At 38.7% G+C, this 19,496-nt stretch overlaps 1 protein-coding gene across 4 annotated transcripts in view; it reads left to right on the top strand.

Moving 5' to 3' along the window:
- Positions 1 to 19,496, top strand: part of CCDC138 (coiled-coil domain containing 138) — a 95,235-nt gene that overhangs the window by 15,652 nt on the left and 60,087 nt on the right. For all 4 annotated transcript variants that reach the window (XM_011961466.1, XM_011961465.1, XM_011961464.1 and 1 more), the window contains 3 exons: positions 7,092 to 7,169; positions 7,275 to 7,382; positions 10,094 to 10,258. In XM_011961466.1, coding sequence (XP_011816856.1) covers positions 7,092 to 7,169; positions 7,275 to 7,382; positions 10,094 to 10,258 — 351 coding nt within the window. The remainder of the gene's footprint in view (positions 1 to 7,091; positions 7,170 to 7,274; positions 7,383 to 10,093; positions 10,259 to 19,496) is intronic.

The raw sequence follows: 19,496 nt of genomic DNA, 5'->3' as shown, positions 1-19,496 counted from the left end.
CTGGGCGACAGAGCGAGACTCCGTCTCAAAAAAAAAAAAAAAAAAACTAAAAAAAAAGCATTGTAATTTAGATTAATACATAATATCAAAGTTGCATAACATAAATATTTTTGTGAGTTATGTCTATTTTTTTCTTCCCTCTGCCAGGTTTTGGCAGAAAGATGTGAAAGTAAAGGAGTGCGTTAAAGAGAGGAGACAAGAGAATGATTATGTATTTTTTAGATTGTGTGGGGAGTAGATATTGGAGCAGAAATTGGAGTAAACCCCATCACTTTGAAAATGAAAGCATTGGGCTGGGAATCTGTACGGATTATAAAATGTAACTTAAGCCTCAGACTCTCCTGGAGTTCCTTTGCCAGCTGTCCTTTTCTGTTTCTGCTTTTGTTTCCCTTTAATCTCTACTTGTTGTGATCCTCCTCCTTGGCAGTGATTCATAGGTACCCTGTTTCTCACCGGATTCTAATTCTTTGGCTTTCCTCAGTTCATTTATGACTGTTACTATTGGACTAAGAATTTGATGGCCTGTTGTCTCTTTGGAATCCCGCTTTATCCCTGGAGAGATCACTTTTTCTCATTACAGTCTCATTCTACCACTCTCTCGTGAGGATTTAAAAAATTCCTAGCTAGATAAACTGTTGCCCATACCCATCTCTTGGGTTTCTGTAATCCTTAATAATTTTGCATGTGGTTGCATGAGTGTGTGGTAATTGGGTGGATATGTGGATTATTAAATATTTGGACCTACTGATAATTGGATTTACGAGCTAATGTGTACAAACTGAAAAAATTTGGCAGAATGCTTTTTTATGGTTTCTTTTTAAAAATAGATCAGAGGTCAGCACACTTTTTCTGTTAAGGACTAGATAGTAAGTATTTTGGGCTTTGTAGGCCATGTGGTTTCTCTTTCAGTGACCCAGCTCTGCCATCATAGTGCAAAAATAGCCATAGGCAATAAGTGAATGAGTGTGGCTGTGTTCCAAAACGACTGTATTTATAGAAACAAGCAATGGGCATATTTAGCCAGCTCCTGGCCAGATGAATGACATGTACTTTGAAATTGCTGAAGAAAAAGATATGTTATTTCTGTGACTGACTTACACGGTAATTTATGCTAACACTGGATATACATTTTCTAATAATTTAAAAGCATTTCTCATTAAGTCTAGCTGAACTGAGGAGGCAAGGGTTAATGTTCAAGCCTCTTCACGGGGAGACGGTCCCAGTGAACACCCCAAGATCTCAGTTGAAAGGAGCAGGATTGTGCCTTGGGACTGGGTGAATTAGAGGGAGACAGAACTTTCCTAAATTGAAACCTGGCCTTGATTAAGTGCAGTTTCTGATCAGATTAAGGTGCTTACTCCTCAGTTTAAATGCCTAGCAGAGGAAAATACGTCTTTCATTCTATACAGAGAATATAAGCGTACTTGCAAGTGATCCAGATTTAACAGGCAATGACTTTAAAACAATGATTAATATGTTCAAGAAAGTAGAAAAATAGATTGACAACTACATTAGAGAATTCCTAGCGTAGGTACATTTTTGCCTATATAGTAAGTCTGTGGAAAGGAATTAAATTGAAATTTGAAAACTAAAAAATACATCAGTTGAATTTAAGAATTCCATCGAATGGGGTTGTAAAATTATTTTTAATTGACATAATTGTGCATAATTATGGGGTACAGTGATAATCGATACAGTAATGTGTAATGATCAGAGTAATTAGCAAATCCATCAACTTAAACATTTATCATTTCTTTGTATTGGAAATATTCAAAATCCTCTCTTTTTCTATTAGAAAATATACCATAAATTGTTGATTGTAGTTACCCTGTAGTGCTATAAAGCTAGAACTTATTCCTCCTATCTAGTTCTTCTTTTTGTTTTGTTTTGTTTTTTTTGAGATAAGTCTTACTCTGTTGCCCAGGCAGGAGTGCAGTGACGTGATCTCGGCTCACTGCAACCTCTGCCTCCTGGACTCAAGCGATTCTCCTACCTCAGCCTCCCGAGTATCTGGGATTTCAGGCACCCACCACCACACCCGGCTAATTTTTGTATTTTTAGTAGAGATGGGGTTTCACCATGTTGGTCAGGGTGGTCTCAAACGTCTGGCTTCAAGTGATCCACCTACCTCTCGGCTTCCCAAAGTGCTTGGATTACAGGCCTGAGCCACTGCACCCGGCCCCCCATCCAGTTCTAATTTTGTGTCTGTTAACCAACTTCTCTCCATTCCTTCCTTTCCACAGCCTTCGCAACCTCTAATATTATATTCTGTACTTCTGTGAGATCAACTTGTTTTTTAGCTTCCACATGAGTAAGAACATGTGGTATTTATCGTTCTGTGCTTGACTTATTTCACTTAACATAAGGTCTTTCAGGCTCATCCATGTTTCTGCAAATAACAAGATTTTGTTCTTTTTCAAAACTGAATAGTATTTCATTGTATATGTATACACCACATTTTCTTTATAAATTTATCTATTGATGGACACATGGGTTAGCTACTTTCCATACTTTGGCTATTGCAACGGCTACTGCAGTAAACATGGGAATGCAGATATCTCTTCAATATACTGATTTTCTTTCCTGTGAATATATACCTAGAAGTGGTCTTGCAGGATCATATGGTAGTTATGTTTTTAATTTTTTGGGGAACCTGAATACTGTTTTTCATAACGGCTGTGCTAATTTATATCCCTACCAACAACGTAAAAGAGTTTTCCTTCTCCACATCATCACCAACGTTTATTACTTTTTGTCTTCTTCATAGCCATTCTTACTGGGATGAGATTGATACCTGATCATGGTTTCGATTTGCAGTAACCTGATGATTAGTGATACTGAGCATTTTTTCATATACCTGTTGGCTGTTTGTATGCCTTTGTTTGAGAAATGTCTATTCAGATTATTTACCCATTTTTTATTTGGATTTTTTTTTTTTGCTGTTGAGTTCTTTGTATTGTCTGGATTTTCATCCTTGTTGGATGACTAGTTTGCACATATTTTCTCCTATTCTGCAGGTTGTATCGTTTTTATTGTTTCCAATCTCATTTGTCTGTTTTTGCTTTTGTTGCTTGTGCTTTTGAGGTCTTGTCCATAATATCTTTGCCCAGGCGAGTATCCTGAACTATTTCCCATTTTTTCCTCTAGTAGTTCCATAGTTTTGGGTCTTACATTTCAAAGTCTTTAATTCATTTTGGGTTGATTTTTGTCTGTGATGAGAGATGGGGTCTAGTTTTATTCTTAGGCATGTGGATATCCATTTCCAAGCACCGTTTGTTGAGGAGACTGTCATCTCTGTTATTAATGTTCATGGCACCTTTGTAGAAAATCAGTTGGCCATAAATGTGTGGATTTATTTCTTTTTTTTTTTTTTTTTTTTTTTGAGGCTTTTTTTTTTTTTTTTGAGACGGAGTCTTGCTCTGTCGCCCAGGCTGGAGTGCAGTGGCCAGATCTCAGCTCACTGCAAGCTCCGCCTCCCGGGTTTACGCCATTCTCCTGCCTCAGCCTCCTGAGTAGCTGGGACTACAGGCGCCCGCCACCTCGCCCGGCTAGTTTTTGTATTTTTAGTAGAGACGGGGTTTCACCGTGTTGGCCAAGATGGTCTCGATCTCCTGACCTCGTGATCCGCCCGTCTCGGCCTCCCAAAGTGCTGGGATTACAGGCTTGAGCCACCGCGCCCGGCCTATTTCTGAGTTCTCTATGCTGTTCCATTAGTCTATGAGTCTATTTTTATGCCAGTACTATGCTGTTCTGGTTACTACAGTTTTGTATATTTTGAGTTTAGCTCTGGCTTTGTTGTTTTCACACAGGATTGCTTTTGCTTATTTGGGGTCTTTCATGATTTCATACACATTTTATGATTTTTTTTTCTTTTTCTGTGAAGCATGTTGTTGGTATTTTAATAGACGTTATGTTGAATCTGTAGATGACTTTGGTTATTTTGACAGTATTAATTGTTCCAGTCCATGAACATGAAATATCTTTTCTTTTTTTGTGTGTGATCTTCAATTTCATTCATCAGTGTTTTATAGTTTTCATTGTGGAAATCTTTCACTTCTTTGATTAAATTTATTCCCAGGTATTTTATTTTATTTTTGTAGCCATTGTAAACAGGATAAATTTCTTTATTTCTTTTTCAGTTAGTTTGTTGTTGGTGTTTGGAAATGCTACTGATTTTTGTATGTTGATTTTGTGTCCTTCAACTTTACTGAATTTATTAGTTCTAAGAAATTTTTGGTGGAGCCTTTCAGTTTCTTTGCATTGAAGATCATGTCATCTGCAAAGAAGGACAATTTGACTCATTTCCAATTTGTTTTTTTTGTTTGTTTGTTTTTTTGAGATGGAGGCTTGCTCTGTCGCCCAGGCTGGAGTACAGTGGCACGATATCTGCTCACTGCAACATCCGCCTCCTGGGTTCACGCTGTTCTCCTGCCTCAGCCTCTTGAGTAGCTGGGATTACAGGCAAATGCCACCACATCTGGCTAATTTTTGTATTTTTAGTAGAGACGAGGTTTTGGTGTGTTGGCCAGGCTGGTCTTGAACTCCTGACCTCAGGTGGTCTGCCTGCCTCGGCCTCCCATATTGCTGGGAATACAGGCGTGAGTCACCACACCCAGCCTGTTATTTCCAATTTGGATGTCTCTTATTTCTTTTTCTTACTTAATTACTCTGGCTAGTACTTCTAGTACCACGTTGAACAAGAGTGGTGAGAATGGGCATCCTTGTCTTGTTCTAGTTCTTAGAGGAAAAATTTTCAGCTTTTCCCTGTTCAGTATGATGTTAATTGTGGGTTTGTTATGCATAGCTTTTAGTGTGTTGAAGTACATTCCTTCTGTACCTAATTTTTTGAGTTTTTACTATGAAGAGATGTTGAATTTTATCAAATACTTTTTCTGTGTCTATTGAAGTGATCGTAAGGTTTTTATACTTCATTGTTATTCTGTTAAAATGTGATATATCACGTTTTTTATTTGCATATTTGAGCCTTCCTTGTGTCCCTGGGATAAATCTCACTTGGTTATGGTACATTGTCTTTTTGGTGGTGGTGTTGAATTTGGTTTGCTAATATTTAGTTGAGGATTTTAGCATCTATGTTCATCAGGAATATTGGCCTGGAGTTTTCTTGTTGTGTCTTGGTTTGGTTTTGGTATCAGGGTAATGCTGCTTTGTACAATGAGTTTGGAAGAATTCTCTACCCTTGAGGTTTCTGGGATAGTCTGAGAAGAATTGGTATTTGTTCTTTAAAAGTTTGAATTCAGCAGTGAAACCATTTAGTGAATTTAAAAGTACAGTTCAGCAGTGAAGCCATTTAGCTTGGGCTTTACTTTGCTGGGAAACTTTTGACCATGATTCAATCTTGTTACTTGTTATTGGTCTGTTCTAGTTTTCCATTTCTTCCTGATTCAGTCTTGGTAGGTTTTATGTGTCTAGGAATTTATCCATTTCCTCTGGATTTTCCAGTTTGTTGGCATATAGTTGTTTCATAATGATCTCTGTAGTCTCTAGTGATCCTTGTATTTCTGTGGTACCACTTGTAATGTCTCCTTTTTTGTTTCCGATTTTATCTATTTGGGTCTTTTCTCCTTTTTTCTTTTCTTTTTTTTCTTTTTTCTTTCCTTCTTCCCTTCCTCCCCTCCCCTCCCCCTGCTTTCCTTTTGTCTTTTCTTCCCTTCTGTCTCTTGGTACTATTTCTTCTCTTCCTTTTCTTTCTTTCTCTCCTTTTTTTTCGTTTTGACTGTCTCCCTCTGTTTCCCACGCTGAAGTGCAGTGGCATCACCACGGCTTGCTGTAACCTTAACCTCCAGGGCTTAAACCACCCTTCTACCTCAGCCTCCTTAGTAGCTGGGACTGCAGGCGTGTGCCACCACCTCTGGTTAATTTTTTAATTTTGTTGTAGAGATGAGGTCTTACTGTGTTGCTGAGGCTGGTCTTGAACTGGGCTCAGGTGATCCTCCTGCCTCACCCTCCCAAAGTGCTGGGCTTACAGGTGTGAGCTACTGCACTCAGCCTCTTCTTTTTTCTTAGTCTAGTTCATGGTTGGTTTGTTTTTTTATTTTTTCAAAAAGGTACTTTTCATTTTTTAAGAAAATTATTTTAGATTCAGAGGGTACATGTGTAGCTTTGTTACATGGATATATTGTCTAACAGTGAGGTCTGGGCTTCTAAAATGTACTCTTCACTCAAATAGTGAACACTGTACCCAGTAGGTTAATTTTCAACACCTACCCCTCTCCCCGCTTCCCTTTTGGAGTCCCTAGTATATGTTATTTCCATGTTTATGTCCATATGTGTGTACCTGTTGTTTATCTTTGACTTATAAGTGAGAACATACAGTATTTAATTTTCTAAGTTATTTCACTTAGGATTAGTGACCTCCAGCTCCATCCATGTTGCTGCAAAAGACATGATTTCATTCTTTACTATGGCCACATAGTATTCTATTCATGGTGTATATATATCATGAATTTTATTGTAAGATACCATAAGTAATATCATAAAAAAGCAATTGGATACCCAGAAATAAATCTAAAGAGAGATGTGCAAGACATCGCTACTGAAAACTACAAAACATTATTAAAAGAAAATAAAACCTAAATAAATTGAAGATATGTTCATGTGTAGGAAGACTCAATATTGTAAATATGTCAGTTCTTCCATACATATACGTGTCAGTATACACACACACACACACACACACACACACACACACATAATCCCAGTAATGCAATCCCAGTTATAGCTCATTGTACTGCATACTTAGGATTTTATACTTTTCTGTATATATGTTATAGTTCTAACAACAATTTACTTACTAATAAAAGCATTTTCCACTAAAATATATGTATATGCTTTTAAGACATCTGGAGTCTTGTACAAATTCTTCATAAGATGAAGTAGATTATCTTACAAATCATTAATATTTTAGGGAAAAATGGCAACTTCAGTTGTGATCTAAGTTAATCATGAATGCTGTCTTTGTTTTGTTATGTTGGTTACTAATATAGACCAGATTAGATAGTAGATTGAGAAACCCTTAGTGTGAAACCAGTTGAAGGTTTATATTGAAATATCTAACTTTTTCTACCCTTTAGTTGAATGAAGCAAGTGAGGAAAACAGGAAGATGGACATTCAGGCGAAAAGAGTTCAAGCTCGTTTAGATAATTTACAGGTAAGTTGCCTGTTCTCTACAGACACAAGTATATTTTTGGATGATTGCCTTTGAGTTTACTCATTTTGATACAATTGTCCAATTCATGCATATGTACTGTTGCAGAGGAAGTATGAGTTTATGACAATACAGAGATTGAAAGGAAGTTCCCATGCTGTTCATGAAATGAAAAGTTTAAAACAAGAAAAAGCACCAGTTTCAAAAACTTTCAAGGTATGATATGATTGAAAATTTCTCCAATGGAAAGCCAGGAAGATTTCTCTTGTGCTTTAATCTCTTCTCTTTGATTTAGCAAACATTCTTTTTGGAATGTTTGCTGTGGAAAGGATTCACCATAATACTTTTTTAATAGGGAAATGTCTCAAGAATATTTAAAATATACTTTCATTTGCAAAAACAAAACTATTATATTTCAACAGTGTTTCAAGTACAGTATCGACACTTCATTCGTGGCTTTATTGCTTAGTATGTTTTGACACTCCACAAGCATTTGCTATTTTTCAGTCAAGACTGCAACCCATCCCTGAATGGATTTCCGTGTATCTTTTTTTCCTAAGAATTTGTAAAATTTGAGATATAAATTACATATGGTAACACAATGCACAAATCCTGTAGTATAAAGTTTGATTAATTTTGATAAATATTTCATGTTGCCTACAACCAAATGTAGAATATTTCCACTGTCCTAGAATATAGAACTTTCCACTATCCTAGGAAATTCTCTAATGCCCTTTCCTGGTCATTCTTTTCTGCCAGAAGTTTTGCAGAAATTAGTTTTGCCTATGTGAGACATTTGATCAGCGGAATTGTATTTTGTGTACTTGTTTGTGTAAGGCTTTTCTCAGCATAATTATGAGTGTATCAGTAGTTTGTTCCCTACTATTGCTCAGTAGTTTTTCATTGTATTAATATATCAGAGTTTGTTCCTTCATTCTTCTGTTGATAGACACCTGGGCTTTTTCTAGTTTTTGTCTGTAATAAATAAAGCTGCTACAAATATTGATATGTGCAGGGTTTTTATGGATATATGTTCTCATTTGTTTTGGATATATACCAGGACTATAATCTCTGGGTCATAAGGTAGATAAAGGTAGATGTATGTTTTTAAGAAACTGACAGTTTTCCAAATTGGTTGTACTGTTTTATACTCCCATTAACAGTGTATCCAAGTTTTGGTTGCTCCACAACCTTGTCAACATTTGGTGTTTTCGATTTTGTTCATTTTGACCCTTCCAGTGGGTGTGTAGTAGTATCTTATTATTATGGGCTTTGATCATTTAGATATTTTGATAAATTTTCTAGTTCTTTATAAATTGAGAAAATTGGAGTAAATTGAAAAGGTACAGATTTTATATTCAGGGACTGAAGGTAATTGAAGTTTTCATCTAAAGGGAGTTAGTCTCTATTTGAAAAAAATTGAGAAAGTGAAAAATTGCTCTTCAGAATAATGCAGTAATGCTACTATTCATCATTTTGTCTTTATTCATTCTGATTTTGTGAATTGTCATTGACTTAATGTTGCCTTTTTATTAATTTGCTTTTATATTTCTGTCTTTGAATTTTTTTGTTTTTTTATTTTTTAATTTATTAATTTTTTAATTTTATTTTTTTTTGAGATGGGGGTCTCACTCTGTCACCCAGGCTGGAGTGCAGTGGCGCAACCTTGGCTCACTGCAACCTCTGCCTTCTGGGTTCAAGCCTCCTGAAGAAATGGGATTACAGGCGCCCACCACCACGCCTGGCTATGTTTTGTATTTTAAGTAGAGACAGAGTTTCATCATGTTGGCTAGGCTGGTCTCGATCTCCTGACCTCAGTGATCCACCCGCCTCTGCCTCCCAAAGTGCTGGGATTATAGGCGTGAGCCACCATGCCCGGCCTGCAGATTAAAAAAAATAATAAATTTAACATAGTTCCCTGCTTAAGGTGGATATGTGTAGTGGTATCTTATTTTTAAAAAATTGAATTAAATTAGAAATATGTGTTGTAATAATACTTAAAATTAGTCTAATTAAATTTATAAATTACTTTGTTATTTTACTTTTCGTTTTGGTAGGGTCTCGGAGGACAAGATTTCTAGGGAAAAAAAAGTTCATATGTGTATTGAATGATATACTGGAAAGACAAAGTAACAATTTTTGTGAGAAGAAAAAGATAGGAAGTTTCATAGTGGAAATTCTTTAGCTCTGGAAACCTTCAATTTTTTTTAGTCTTTTAATTGTGGTGGTTCATGCTCTTGAGTTAAGGCTAATTTTACTTTTTTTCCATCTTATCAAACTTGGATAAAGAATTTTTATGAAAAGTTTTCTTGTAGTAATAAGGTACAAGTTATTTCAACTTCCTAATTATGATGACTTTTCTTGCCTTCTCTCAGTCATCATTTAACATGTTTTTAATATTAGATGGGGAGGTTTTTGGTGTTTTTTTTGTTTGTTTGTTTTTTGTTGTTGTTTTTTCTTTTTTGAGATGGAGTCTTGCTCTTTTTCCCAGACCGGTGTGCAGTGGTGCAATCTCGGCTCACTGCAACCTCCACCTCCTGGATTCAAGTGATTCTCCTGCCTCAGCCTTCCAAGTAACTGGGATTACAGGCATGCGCCACCATGCCCAGATAATTTTTGTATTTTTAGTAAAGACAGGTTTCGCCATGTTGGCCAGGATGGTCTCGAACTTCTAGGGAACTTCAGGTGATCCACCCACCTCAGCCTCCCAAAGTGCTGAGATTGCAGGCTTGAGCCACAGCGCCAGACAAGTTGGGAAACTTTGATTTGGAGTTTCTTTTGTTCGTTTGGAGAAGCTCTGTCCTTAACACATTTTAGTGAATTACTTTAGTCAAATTATTCTTTAATCATTTACCAAATTTAAAGCTTGTCTTTGAAGTTTTACAAAGTTGTGAACTGAAATAAATGATTTAATTTTTGACATATAGGTACCACTTAATGGGCAAGTTTATGAACTTTTAACTGTCTTCATGGACTGGATTTCGGATCATCATCTTAGCAAAGTGAAACATGAAGAATCTGGAATGGATGGTAAAAAACCACAACTCAAATTTGCTTCCCAGAGAAATGATATTCAGGAGAAGTGTGTAAAGGTTTGTTTTTTAATTTGAAATATGTGACTCAGAATATATGAAGATTAAAAAAGGGAAAAGCCAGGGCCAGGCATAGTAGCTCACGCCTGTAATCCCAGCACTTCAGGAGTTCAAGGTGGGCAGGCAGATCACCTGAGGTCAGGAGTTCGAGACCAGCCTGGGCAACATGGTGCAACGGGCAACCCTGTCTCTACTAAAAATACAAAAAATAGGTGGGCATCATGGGACGTGCCTGTAATCTCAGCTACTTGGGAGGCTGAGGCAGGAGAAACGCTTGAATCTGGGGGGTGGAGGTTGCAGTGAGCCGATGTTGCGCCACTGCAGTCCATCCTGGGCAACAGAGCAAGACTATTTCAAAAGAAAAAAACAAACCAACAAACAAATTTGAGGGGCTGCCTCTAATGAGGCCCTTCTTCCTGGTCTCCTGCAGAGTCCAGAGGTGATGCAGGGTATCACATGGCTAGGGGGCTGAGTGTGCTAGCTAAGGTCTCTCTCCCTTTTATAAAGCCACCAGTCCAATTCCCATGATAATCCATTAACCCTTGGATGAATTAATCCTTTCATGAGGGCATCCCTCATAACCCAGTCACCTCTTTTTTAAAAAGCTTTTATTTTAGAGATGGGGTCTCCTCGTGTCACCTAGGCTGGAGTGCAGTGGCCCAGTCATTGCTTACTGCAGCCTGCAAACTCCTAGCCTCAAGCAGTCTTTCTGCCTCATCCCTTTGAGTAGGGACTACAGGTATATACCACTTTGCCCAGCTAATTTTTTTTTTTTTTTTGAGACGGAGTCTCGCTCTGTCACCCAAGCTGGAGTGCAGTGGCGCGATATCAGCTCACTGCAAGCTCCACCTCCCGGGTTTACGCCATTCTCCTGCCTCAGCCTCCCGAGTAGCTGGGACTACAGACGCCTGCCACCTTGCCTGGCTAGTTTTTTTGTATTTTTTAGTAGAGACGGGGTTTCACCGTGTTAGCCAGGATGGTCTCGATCTCCTGACCTCGTGATCTGCCCGTCTCAGCCTCCCAAAGTGCTGGAATTACAGGCTTGAGCCACCACACCCGGCCTGCCCAGCTAATTTTTAAAAAATTTGTATAGAGATCAGACCTCGCTTCGTTGCATAGGATGATCTTGAACTCCTAGCTTCAAGCATTCCTCCTGCCTTGGCCTCCCAAAGTGTTGTCATTACAGATGTGGGCTGCTGTGCCCGGACCCAGTCACTTCTTAAAGGCCCCACTTATCAATACTGTCATATTGGGAATTAAGTTTCAACATGACTTTTGGAGGAAACAAACGTTCAAATCATAGCACATGGCAAAAGGGAATTAAAGTTGCTAATCAGCTGACCTTAAAATAGGGAGATTATTCAGGATTATGTGGGTGGTCCTGGTAATCACATAAACTTTAAACCAGAAGGATTCAGAAGAGTAGGTCAGAGACTCACCCCACTCTTGCTGGCTTTTGAAGATGGAGAAAGAGGGCTATGAGACATGGAATTCAGATAATCTTTTTTTTTTTTTTTTTTGAGACGGAGTTTTGCTCTGTCGCCAGGCTGTAGTGCAGTGGTGCCATCTTGGCTCACTGCAACCTCTGCCTCCCGCGTTTACGCCATTCTCCTGCCTCAGTCTCCTAAGTAGCTGGGACTACAGGTGTGCGCCACCATGCCCAGCTAATTTTTGTATTTTTAGTAGAGACGGGTTTTCACTGTGTCAGCTGGGATAGTCTAAAACTCTTGACCTTGTGATCTGCCCACCTCGGCCTCCCAAAGTCTTGGGATTACTGGTGTGAGCCACCATGCCTGGCCATCAGATAGCTTCTAGAAGCTGGGAATTGCCCTCTGCTGACAGTCACAAAGGACACACAAATCTCAGTGCTCTAACTGCAGCAAACTGGATTCTGCATGCAACTTGAATAAGCAAGAAAATGGATCCTCCTTTAGCCTCCAGAAAGGAACACAGCTCTGAATATACATTGATTTTGGCTGGCTGAGACCCATATTAGACTTCTGAACCTACAGAAGTGTAAAATAATGAATTTGTGTTGTTTAAATGTTAAGTTTGTGGTATTTATTATGGCAGCAATAGGACACAAATATACCTTTGTTTAGAATTCTGTCTCTTAGTACCTACATCAATTATTTCCCTAAATCTAGCCTTATTTTAGAAGTAACTGCTAATTAGGAAGGCCTGCAGTATTAAAGTTCTGCAGAGAAATTTTATTTGTTAGAACTAGATGAGGGCTGGGCACGATGTCTCATACCTGTAATCCTTGCACTTTGGGAGGTTGAAGTGGGAGGATAGCTTGAGCCTAGGAGTTTGAGATCAGCTTTGGCAACATGGCAGTACCCCATATCTACAAAAAATACAAAAATTAACCAGGCGCGGTGGCACACACCTGTAACCCCAGTTCCCTCGGAGGCTGAGGTGGGAGGATCACCTGAACCTGGGGAGGTCAAAGCTGCAGTGAGCTGTGATTGTACCACTGTACTCCAGCCTGGGCAACAGAGTGAGACCCTGTCTGAAGAAAAATAATGGAATCAGGATCATGTAACACTGTGTTTTTATATTAGTCTAATAACATAAGAGAATAACATTTAGCACACGTATTTCTCAGGATTCATTTTAACATCTCTAAATAAAAAATTGTCTGGCCGGGCACGGTGGCTCAAGCCTGTAGTCCCAGCACTTTGGGAGGCCGAGACGGGCGGATCACGAGGTCAGGAGATGGAGACCACCCTGGCTAACATGGTGAAACCCCGTCTCCACTAAAAACTACAAAAAACTAGCCGGGCAAGGTGGCGGCGCCTGTAGTCCCAGCTACCTGGGAGGCTGAGGCAGGAGAATGGCGTGAACCCGGGAGGCGGAGCTTACAGTGAGCTGAGATCCGGCCACTGCACTCCAGCCTGGGCGACAGACCGAGACTCCGTCTCAAAAAAAAAAAAAAAATTGTCTACTGACATGTTCAGTATTTACAGTTTCTGTTGAACCTAGATCCTTTCAGTTAAAATATTGTTTTCAACTTAATTACTGTGTATTCATAAGGGTAGAACAATTTTAAGGTGTATAAATAAGTTTTTAAATATAATAATAGAAGAGTAAGTAGTACCAGATTAACTAATTAAATAAATGTGGGCATCATGAGCAGGTATTCACATCTCTTTAGGAAGATGTAAAATTTGTGATTTTAAATAATGTAATCTTAAAATCTTTTTTTTTTGTTGTGATAGGACTCTGTTAACCACTTGGGCAGGCATTATATTTATTCTAAGAATACTAGTATAACTCAAAATATTTTAGCAAAGTAATCTCTTCAGAAATTACCTTTGGAAACTTCTGACAGGGTTTTTTTGTGTATTTTATCACAGTTATAACTTGTTTAAGGATGAATTTAATATTTAAAAACAACTAAAGCCATTGAGGAGTAAATCTGATATACTGGGTATACCTTATAAGACTGATTTTCTTGTGTAATTCAGTAACATAAGGGTGGACTATTATCAAAGAAATTGAGATAGAAAAATTCAGTACAACCTGAGGTGGAAGGTACTATGTATTACAACTAATGATTGTAAAATTTGGCTATAGGACTAACATCATCAACATGTTGGAGTAGGTAGTTTCAGGCCCTTATTCCTCCATGGAAACACCAGTTAATTTCAATATAATGACAAGGACATGTTAGTGAAAATTGTAGAGACCAATTGAGAAGCTGCAGCACTCAGGCTAAAACATTAAAAAGAAGGGACTCCTTCAGAAGGAGTGGAAAAGTTTGTGGCATTTTGCATGTGTGTTCCCCTCCCAGTATAGTGCAGTGCAACCAGGAGGAAATTTCCTGTCCCCTGCCTTCTCCCTTGGGACAAAAACGAAATAATGGACTGCGTGTTCAATATTTTGGCTTATCCAAAGTCTGCCCACAGGACTGGTTTGCATCTCATCTCACTCAGTGCTGAAGGGAATGGTAGCATATCGGGGAAACCCCCACCCCCGATATTCAACATGGGTTTTTTTCTATTTCCCTAAGTGTCAGCTGGTCTGATGAAATAAAGGGAAAGAGTACAAAAGAGAAATTTTAAAGCTGGGTGTCCAGGGAAGACATCACATGTCGGCAGGTTCCATGATGCTGCCTGAGCCGTAAAACCAGCAAGTTTTTATCAGCGATTTTCAAAAGGGGAGGGAGTGCACGAATAAGGGTGTGGGTCACAGAGATCACATGCTTCACAAGGTAATAAAATATCATGAAGCAAGTGGAGGCAGGGCGAGATCACAGGACCACAGGACGGGGCGAAATTAAAATTGCTAATGAAGTTTTGGGCACGCATTGTCATTGATAACATCTTATCAGGCGACAGGGTTTGAGAGCAGACAACCTGTCTGACCAAAATTTATTAGGCGGAAATTTCCTCATCCTAATAAGCCTGGGAGCGCTACAGGAGACCAGGGCTTATTTCATCCCTTCGTCTTCCACCATAAAAGACAGCCGCCCCTAAAGCGGCCATTTCAGAGGCCCACCCTCAGGGGCCATTCTCTTTCTCAGGGATGTTCCTGACTGAGAAAAAGACTTCAGCGATATTTCTCCTATTTGCTTTTGAAAGAAGAGAAATATGGCTCTGTTCTGCCCGGCTCCCTGGCAGTCAGAGTTGAAGGTTATCTCCCTTGTTCCCTGAACATTGCTGTTATCCTTTTCTTTTTTCAAGGTGCCCAGATTTCATATTGTTCAAACACACATGCTCTACAAACAATTTGTGCAGTTAGTGCAATCATCACAGGGTCCTGAGGCGACATACATCCTCCTCAGCTTACAAAATAGATGATGGGATTAAGAGATTAAAGACAGGCATAGGAAATCACAAGGGTATTGATTGGGGAAGTGATAGGTGTCACTTCACAATTGTGAAATCTTCAGAAATTGCAGTAAAAACAGCCATAAGAAATTATAAAAGTATTAATTTGGGGGACTAATAAATATCTATCAAATCTTCACCATGGCTTTATGTTCTGCCATGGCTTCAGCCAGTCCCTCGGTTCAGGGTCCCTGCCTTCCCGCAACAGTAGCATAGTTTGGAAGCTGCAGGAAACAGAAGTGATTGCTGCAGCACATAAGAGCTGCAGAGATCTGCACTTCTGCTGGGAGAGGTCTGAGGGACACAGAAATTAATGGGTTTCTGCGAGGAAACAGTAATAAGTTGTTAGGGAAGTTAAGAGTGTCAAAAACACACATAGAAGCCCAGAGAAGACACATGTGTCAGAAAAATTTGGGTGGTCCTAAAACCTCTAACTGGGCTGATTCATGAAAGTGTTTCCCTGTATGAAGCCAGTTGTAAAGACTCAGAAAGGTATTTGTTTTCTGTTTTTTCAAATGCCCAAATACCCACTAAAAAAAGATCAGAAGGCATACAAAGGAGCAGGGACATTGATCAAATAAAAGAAGAAAACAAAGCTTCAGAAACTCACCCTAAAGAAATGCAGGTCTCTGAACTTTGTGACATATGACTTAAAAACTGTGACAGAGAACTTAAAAACTTAAGAAAACACAAAAAACTAAGCAAAGTCAGGAAAATGATGCAAGAACAAAGTGACAGTGTAAACTAGAAGATACAAATTATAAGAAAGAAACAAATAAATTCTGGAGCTGAAGAATACAATATCTGAACTATAAAAGTCAGCAGCAGACTTGATTACGCAGAAGACATCAACACATTTGAAGACAGATAATCTAAAATTAAGTCAGAGGCTGGGCACAGTGGCTTACACCTGTAATTTCAGTGCTTTGGGAAGCCAAAGCAGGAGGGTCACTTGAAGCCAGGTGTTCAAGACCAGCCTGGTCAACATAATGAGACCCCCATGTCTACAAAAAGTTCTAACGAAATAATAAAATTACATCAGAGGAGCAAAGAGAAAAAAATGAAGAAAAGTAACGACAGTCTAAGGGACTTATGGGAGATCATAAAGTGAACCAGTATATGCATAATGTAAGTCTTGGAATGAGAAGAGAGAAGAAGGGGGAGAGAGCTTATTTGTAGAAATAATGGCTGAAAACATCCCAAACTTGCCCTTTTTTAAGGAAAGGATTGGGCATACAAATTCAGGACGCTCAAGGAACTCCAGAGAGGACAATTCCAAAGACACCCAACTCTAAGATACATTATAATCAAATTGTCAAAAGTAAAATACAAAGAGAATCTTGAAATTGACAAGAGAAAAGCAGCTGGTCTCCTTCAAGGGAGTTCTGTAAGAATTTCATCAGATTTCTCAGCAGAAACCTTGCAGGCCAACAGGCAGTGGGATGGTACATTCTGCAAAATGTAAAAAAAACAAAAACAAAAACAAAAAAAACCCTGTTACCCAAGAGTACTATATCCAGCTAAACTGTCCTTAAGACTTTCTCAGATAAACAATAGTTGAAGGAGTTCAGTAACCATTACACCTGCCTTATAAAAAATACTAAAGAGAGTCCTTCAGATTGAAATGAAAGCACACTACACAGCAACATGAAACCATATAAAAGTGTAACATTCTGTGTTAAAGGCAAATAAATGGACAAATACAGTAAGTAGCCTATATTGTTATAATCTTGATATATAAGTTGATTTTTAATTATTGCATAGGATGTAAAAGACAAGTATTTAAAAAAAAAAACTAAGTCTATGCTGGGGGTAATACAACATATAAAGATACAATTTGTGGCCTGGTGTGGTGGCTGACGCCTGTAATCCCAGCACTTTGGGAGGCTAAGGTAGGTGGATCACCAGAGGTCAGGAGTTTGAGACCAGCCTGGCCAACATGGTGAAACCTCATCTCCACTAAAAGTACAAAAATTAGCCAGGCATGGTCATACGTGCCTGTAATCCCAGCTACTTGGGAAGCGGAAGCAGGAGAATTGCTTGAACCTGGGAGGCGGAGGTTGCAGTGAGCTGATTTCATGCCATTGCACTCCAGCCTGGGCAACAGAGTGAGACTCCGCCTCGAAAAAAAAGAATTTGTGACATCAGTAACATGAAGTGGGAATGTGGAGCCATAATGGTGCAGTTAGTGTATTCAGTGGACATTATTGATGTAAAATAGTTATAACTTTAAGATGTTTTATATAATTGATTGCAAAGAAAACACTTACAGAATATACACAGAAGGAAGTGAAAAGGGAATCTAAACGTGTAACACACACAAAAATCAGTGAAAGCCAAAGGCAGTAAGAGAGGAAAGGAGGGACAAAAAAGCTGCAAGACATACAGAAAAATTAGCAAAATGGTAATAGTATGTCCTTCCTGGCCTGGCGCAGTGCCTCACGCCTGTAATCCCAGCACTTTGGGAGGCCGAGGAGGGTGGATCACCTGAGGTCAGAAGTTCAAGACCAGCCTGGTCAACACAGTGAAACCCCATCTCTATTAAAAATACAAAAATTAGCCGGGCATGGTGGCAGGCACTTGTAATCCCAGCTACTACGGAGGCTGAGGCAGGAGAATTGCTTGAACCCAGGAGGCAGAAGTTGCAGTGAGCTGAGATCATACCATTGTGCTCCAGCATGGGCAACGAGTGAAACTTTGTCTCCAAAAAAAAAAAAAAGTATGTCCTTCCTTTATCAGTAATTACTTTAAGTGTAAATGGATGAAATCAGAAAACTAATTAGAGTGGCTGATTGGATTTAAACAGCCAGCACCCAACTGTATGCTGTCTACAAGGGACTCATTTTAGATCTAAAGACATGTGTAGGCTGAAAATGAAAGGATGGAAAAAGACAATCCTTGTCAGTGGTCACCAGAAGAGAATAGTAGTAGTAATACTAATATAAGACAAAATATACTTTATGTCAAAAACTCTTATAAGAGACAAGGACACTATATAAATGATAAAAAGGTAAATTCACCAAGAAGATATAAATGAGAAATATTTATGCCCTAAAACATCAGACTTCTAAAATAATGTGAAGCAAACATTGACAGAATTGAAGAAATAGTAATATAATAATACTAGGAACTTAAATACCCTACTTTCAGAAATAGAATAACCAGACAGAATATAAGTAAGGAAATGGAGGACTTGAGCAACATAATAAATTAACTTGATCTGTCAGACATATACAGAACACTCCACCCAACAACAGCAGATGATACATTCTTCTCAAGTGTACATGGAACATCCTCCAGATAAACTATGTGTTTGGCCACAAAACAAGTCTTAATAAATTTCCAAAGACTAACATCGTTACAAAATTTCTGATCACAATGAAGTGAAACCTCAAACCAAAGAAGGATAACTATAAAATCCACAAATATGTGAAAATTTAAAAACTCACTCTACAGCAACCATTGGGTCAAAGAAGAAATCCCAAGGAAAATTGGCAAATACCTTGAAACAAAAAAATACATCATAATATTGGCAAATACCTTGAAACAAAAAAATACATCATAACAAAATTTATAGGATGCAGTGTTAAGAGGGAAGTTTGCAGCTGTAGATACTTACATTGAAAAGGAAGAGAGATCAAAATCAAAATCAACAGCCTGGCTGATTTGGTTCCTTGAAAGTATCAACAAAATTGACAAACCACTAGCTAGATGAAGGGAGAAGAAAAGAGAAGACTGGAATAACTCAAATTAGAAAGGAAAGATGGGATCTTGCAAGCAATACCACAGAAATAAAAAGGATTATAAGACAATATTATCAACAATTACATGCCAACAGATTGCGTCACATAGAATAAATGAATAAGTTCCTATAAAAACACAGCTTTCCAAGACTGAATCATGATGAAATAGAAAATCTGAAAAGGCCGACGATAAGGAGGTTCAATCACTTAAAAAAAAAAAAAAACAAAGCCAACAATGAAAAACCAGAGAGCTTCACTTTAGAATTCTATCAAACATTTGAAGAGTTAACACCCATCCTCCTCATATTCTTTAAAAAAATTGAAAGGGAAGTAACACTTCCAGACTTACTCTTTGGGGCCTACATTACCCTGATACCAAAGCTAGACAAAGACACAGTAAAAAAACTACTGACGGCCGGGCGCGGTGGCTCAAGCCTGTAATCCCAGCACTTTGGGAGGCCGAGACGGGCGGATCACGAGGTCTGGAGATTGAGACCATCCTGGCTAACATGGTGAAACCCCGTCTCTACTAAAAATACAAAAAAACTAGCCGGATGACGTGGCGGGCGCCTGTAGTCCCAACTACTTGGGAGGCTGAGGCAGGAGAATGGCGTAAACCCAGGAGGCGTAGCTTGCAGTGAGCTGAGATCCGGCCACTGC

This window comes from Colobus angolensis, unplaced genomic scaffold (genome assembly GCF_000951035.1).
Source record: "Colobus angolensis palliatus isolate OR3802 unplaced genomic scaffold, Cang.pa_1.0 Scaffold552, whole genome shotgun sequence".
Lineage (NCBI taxonomy): Eukaryota > Metazoa > Chordata > Mammalia > Primates > Cercopithecidae > Colobus > Colobus angolensis.
The sequence above is the reverse complement of the archived record's forward strand: the minus strand, read 5'-3'. Positions and strand labels throughout refer to the sequence as shown.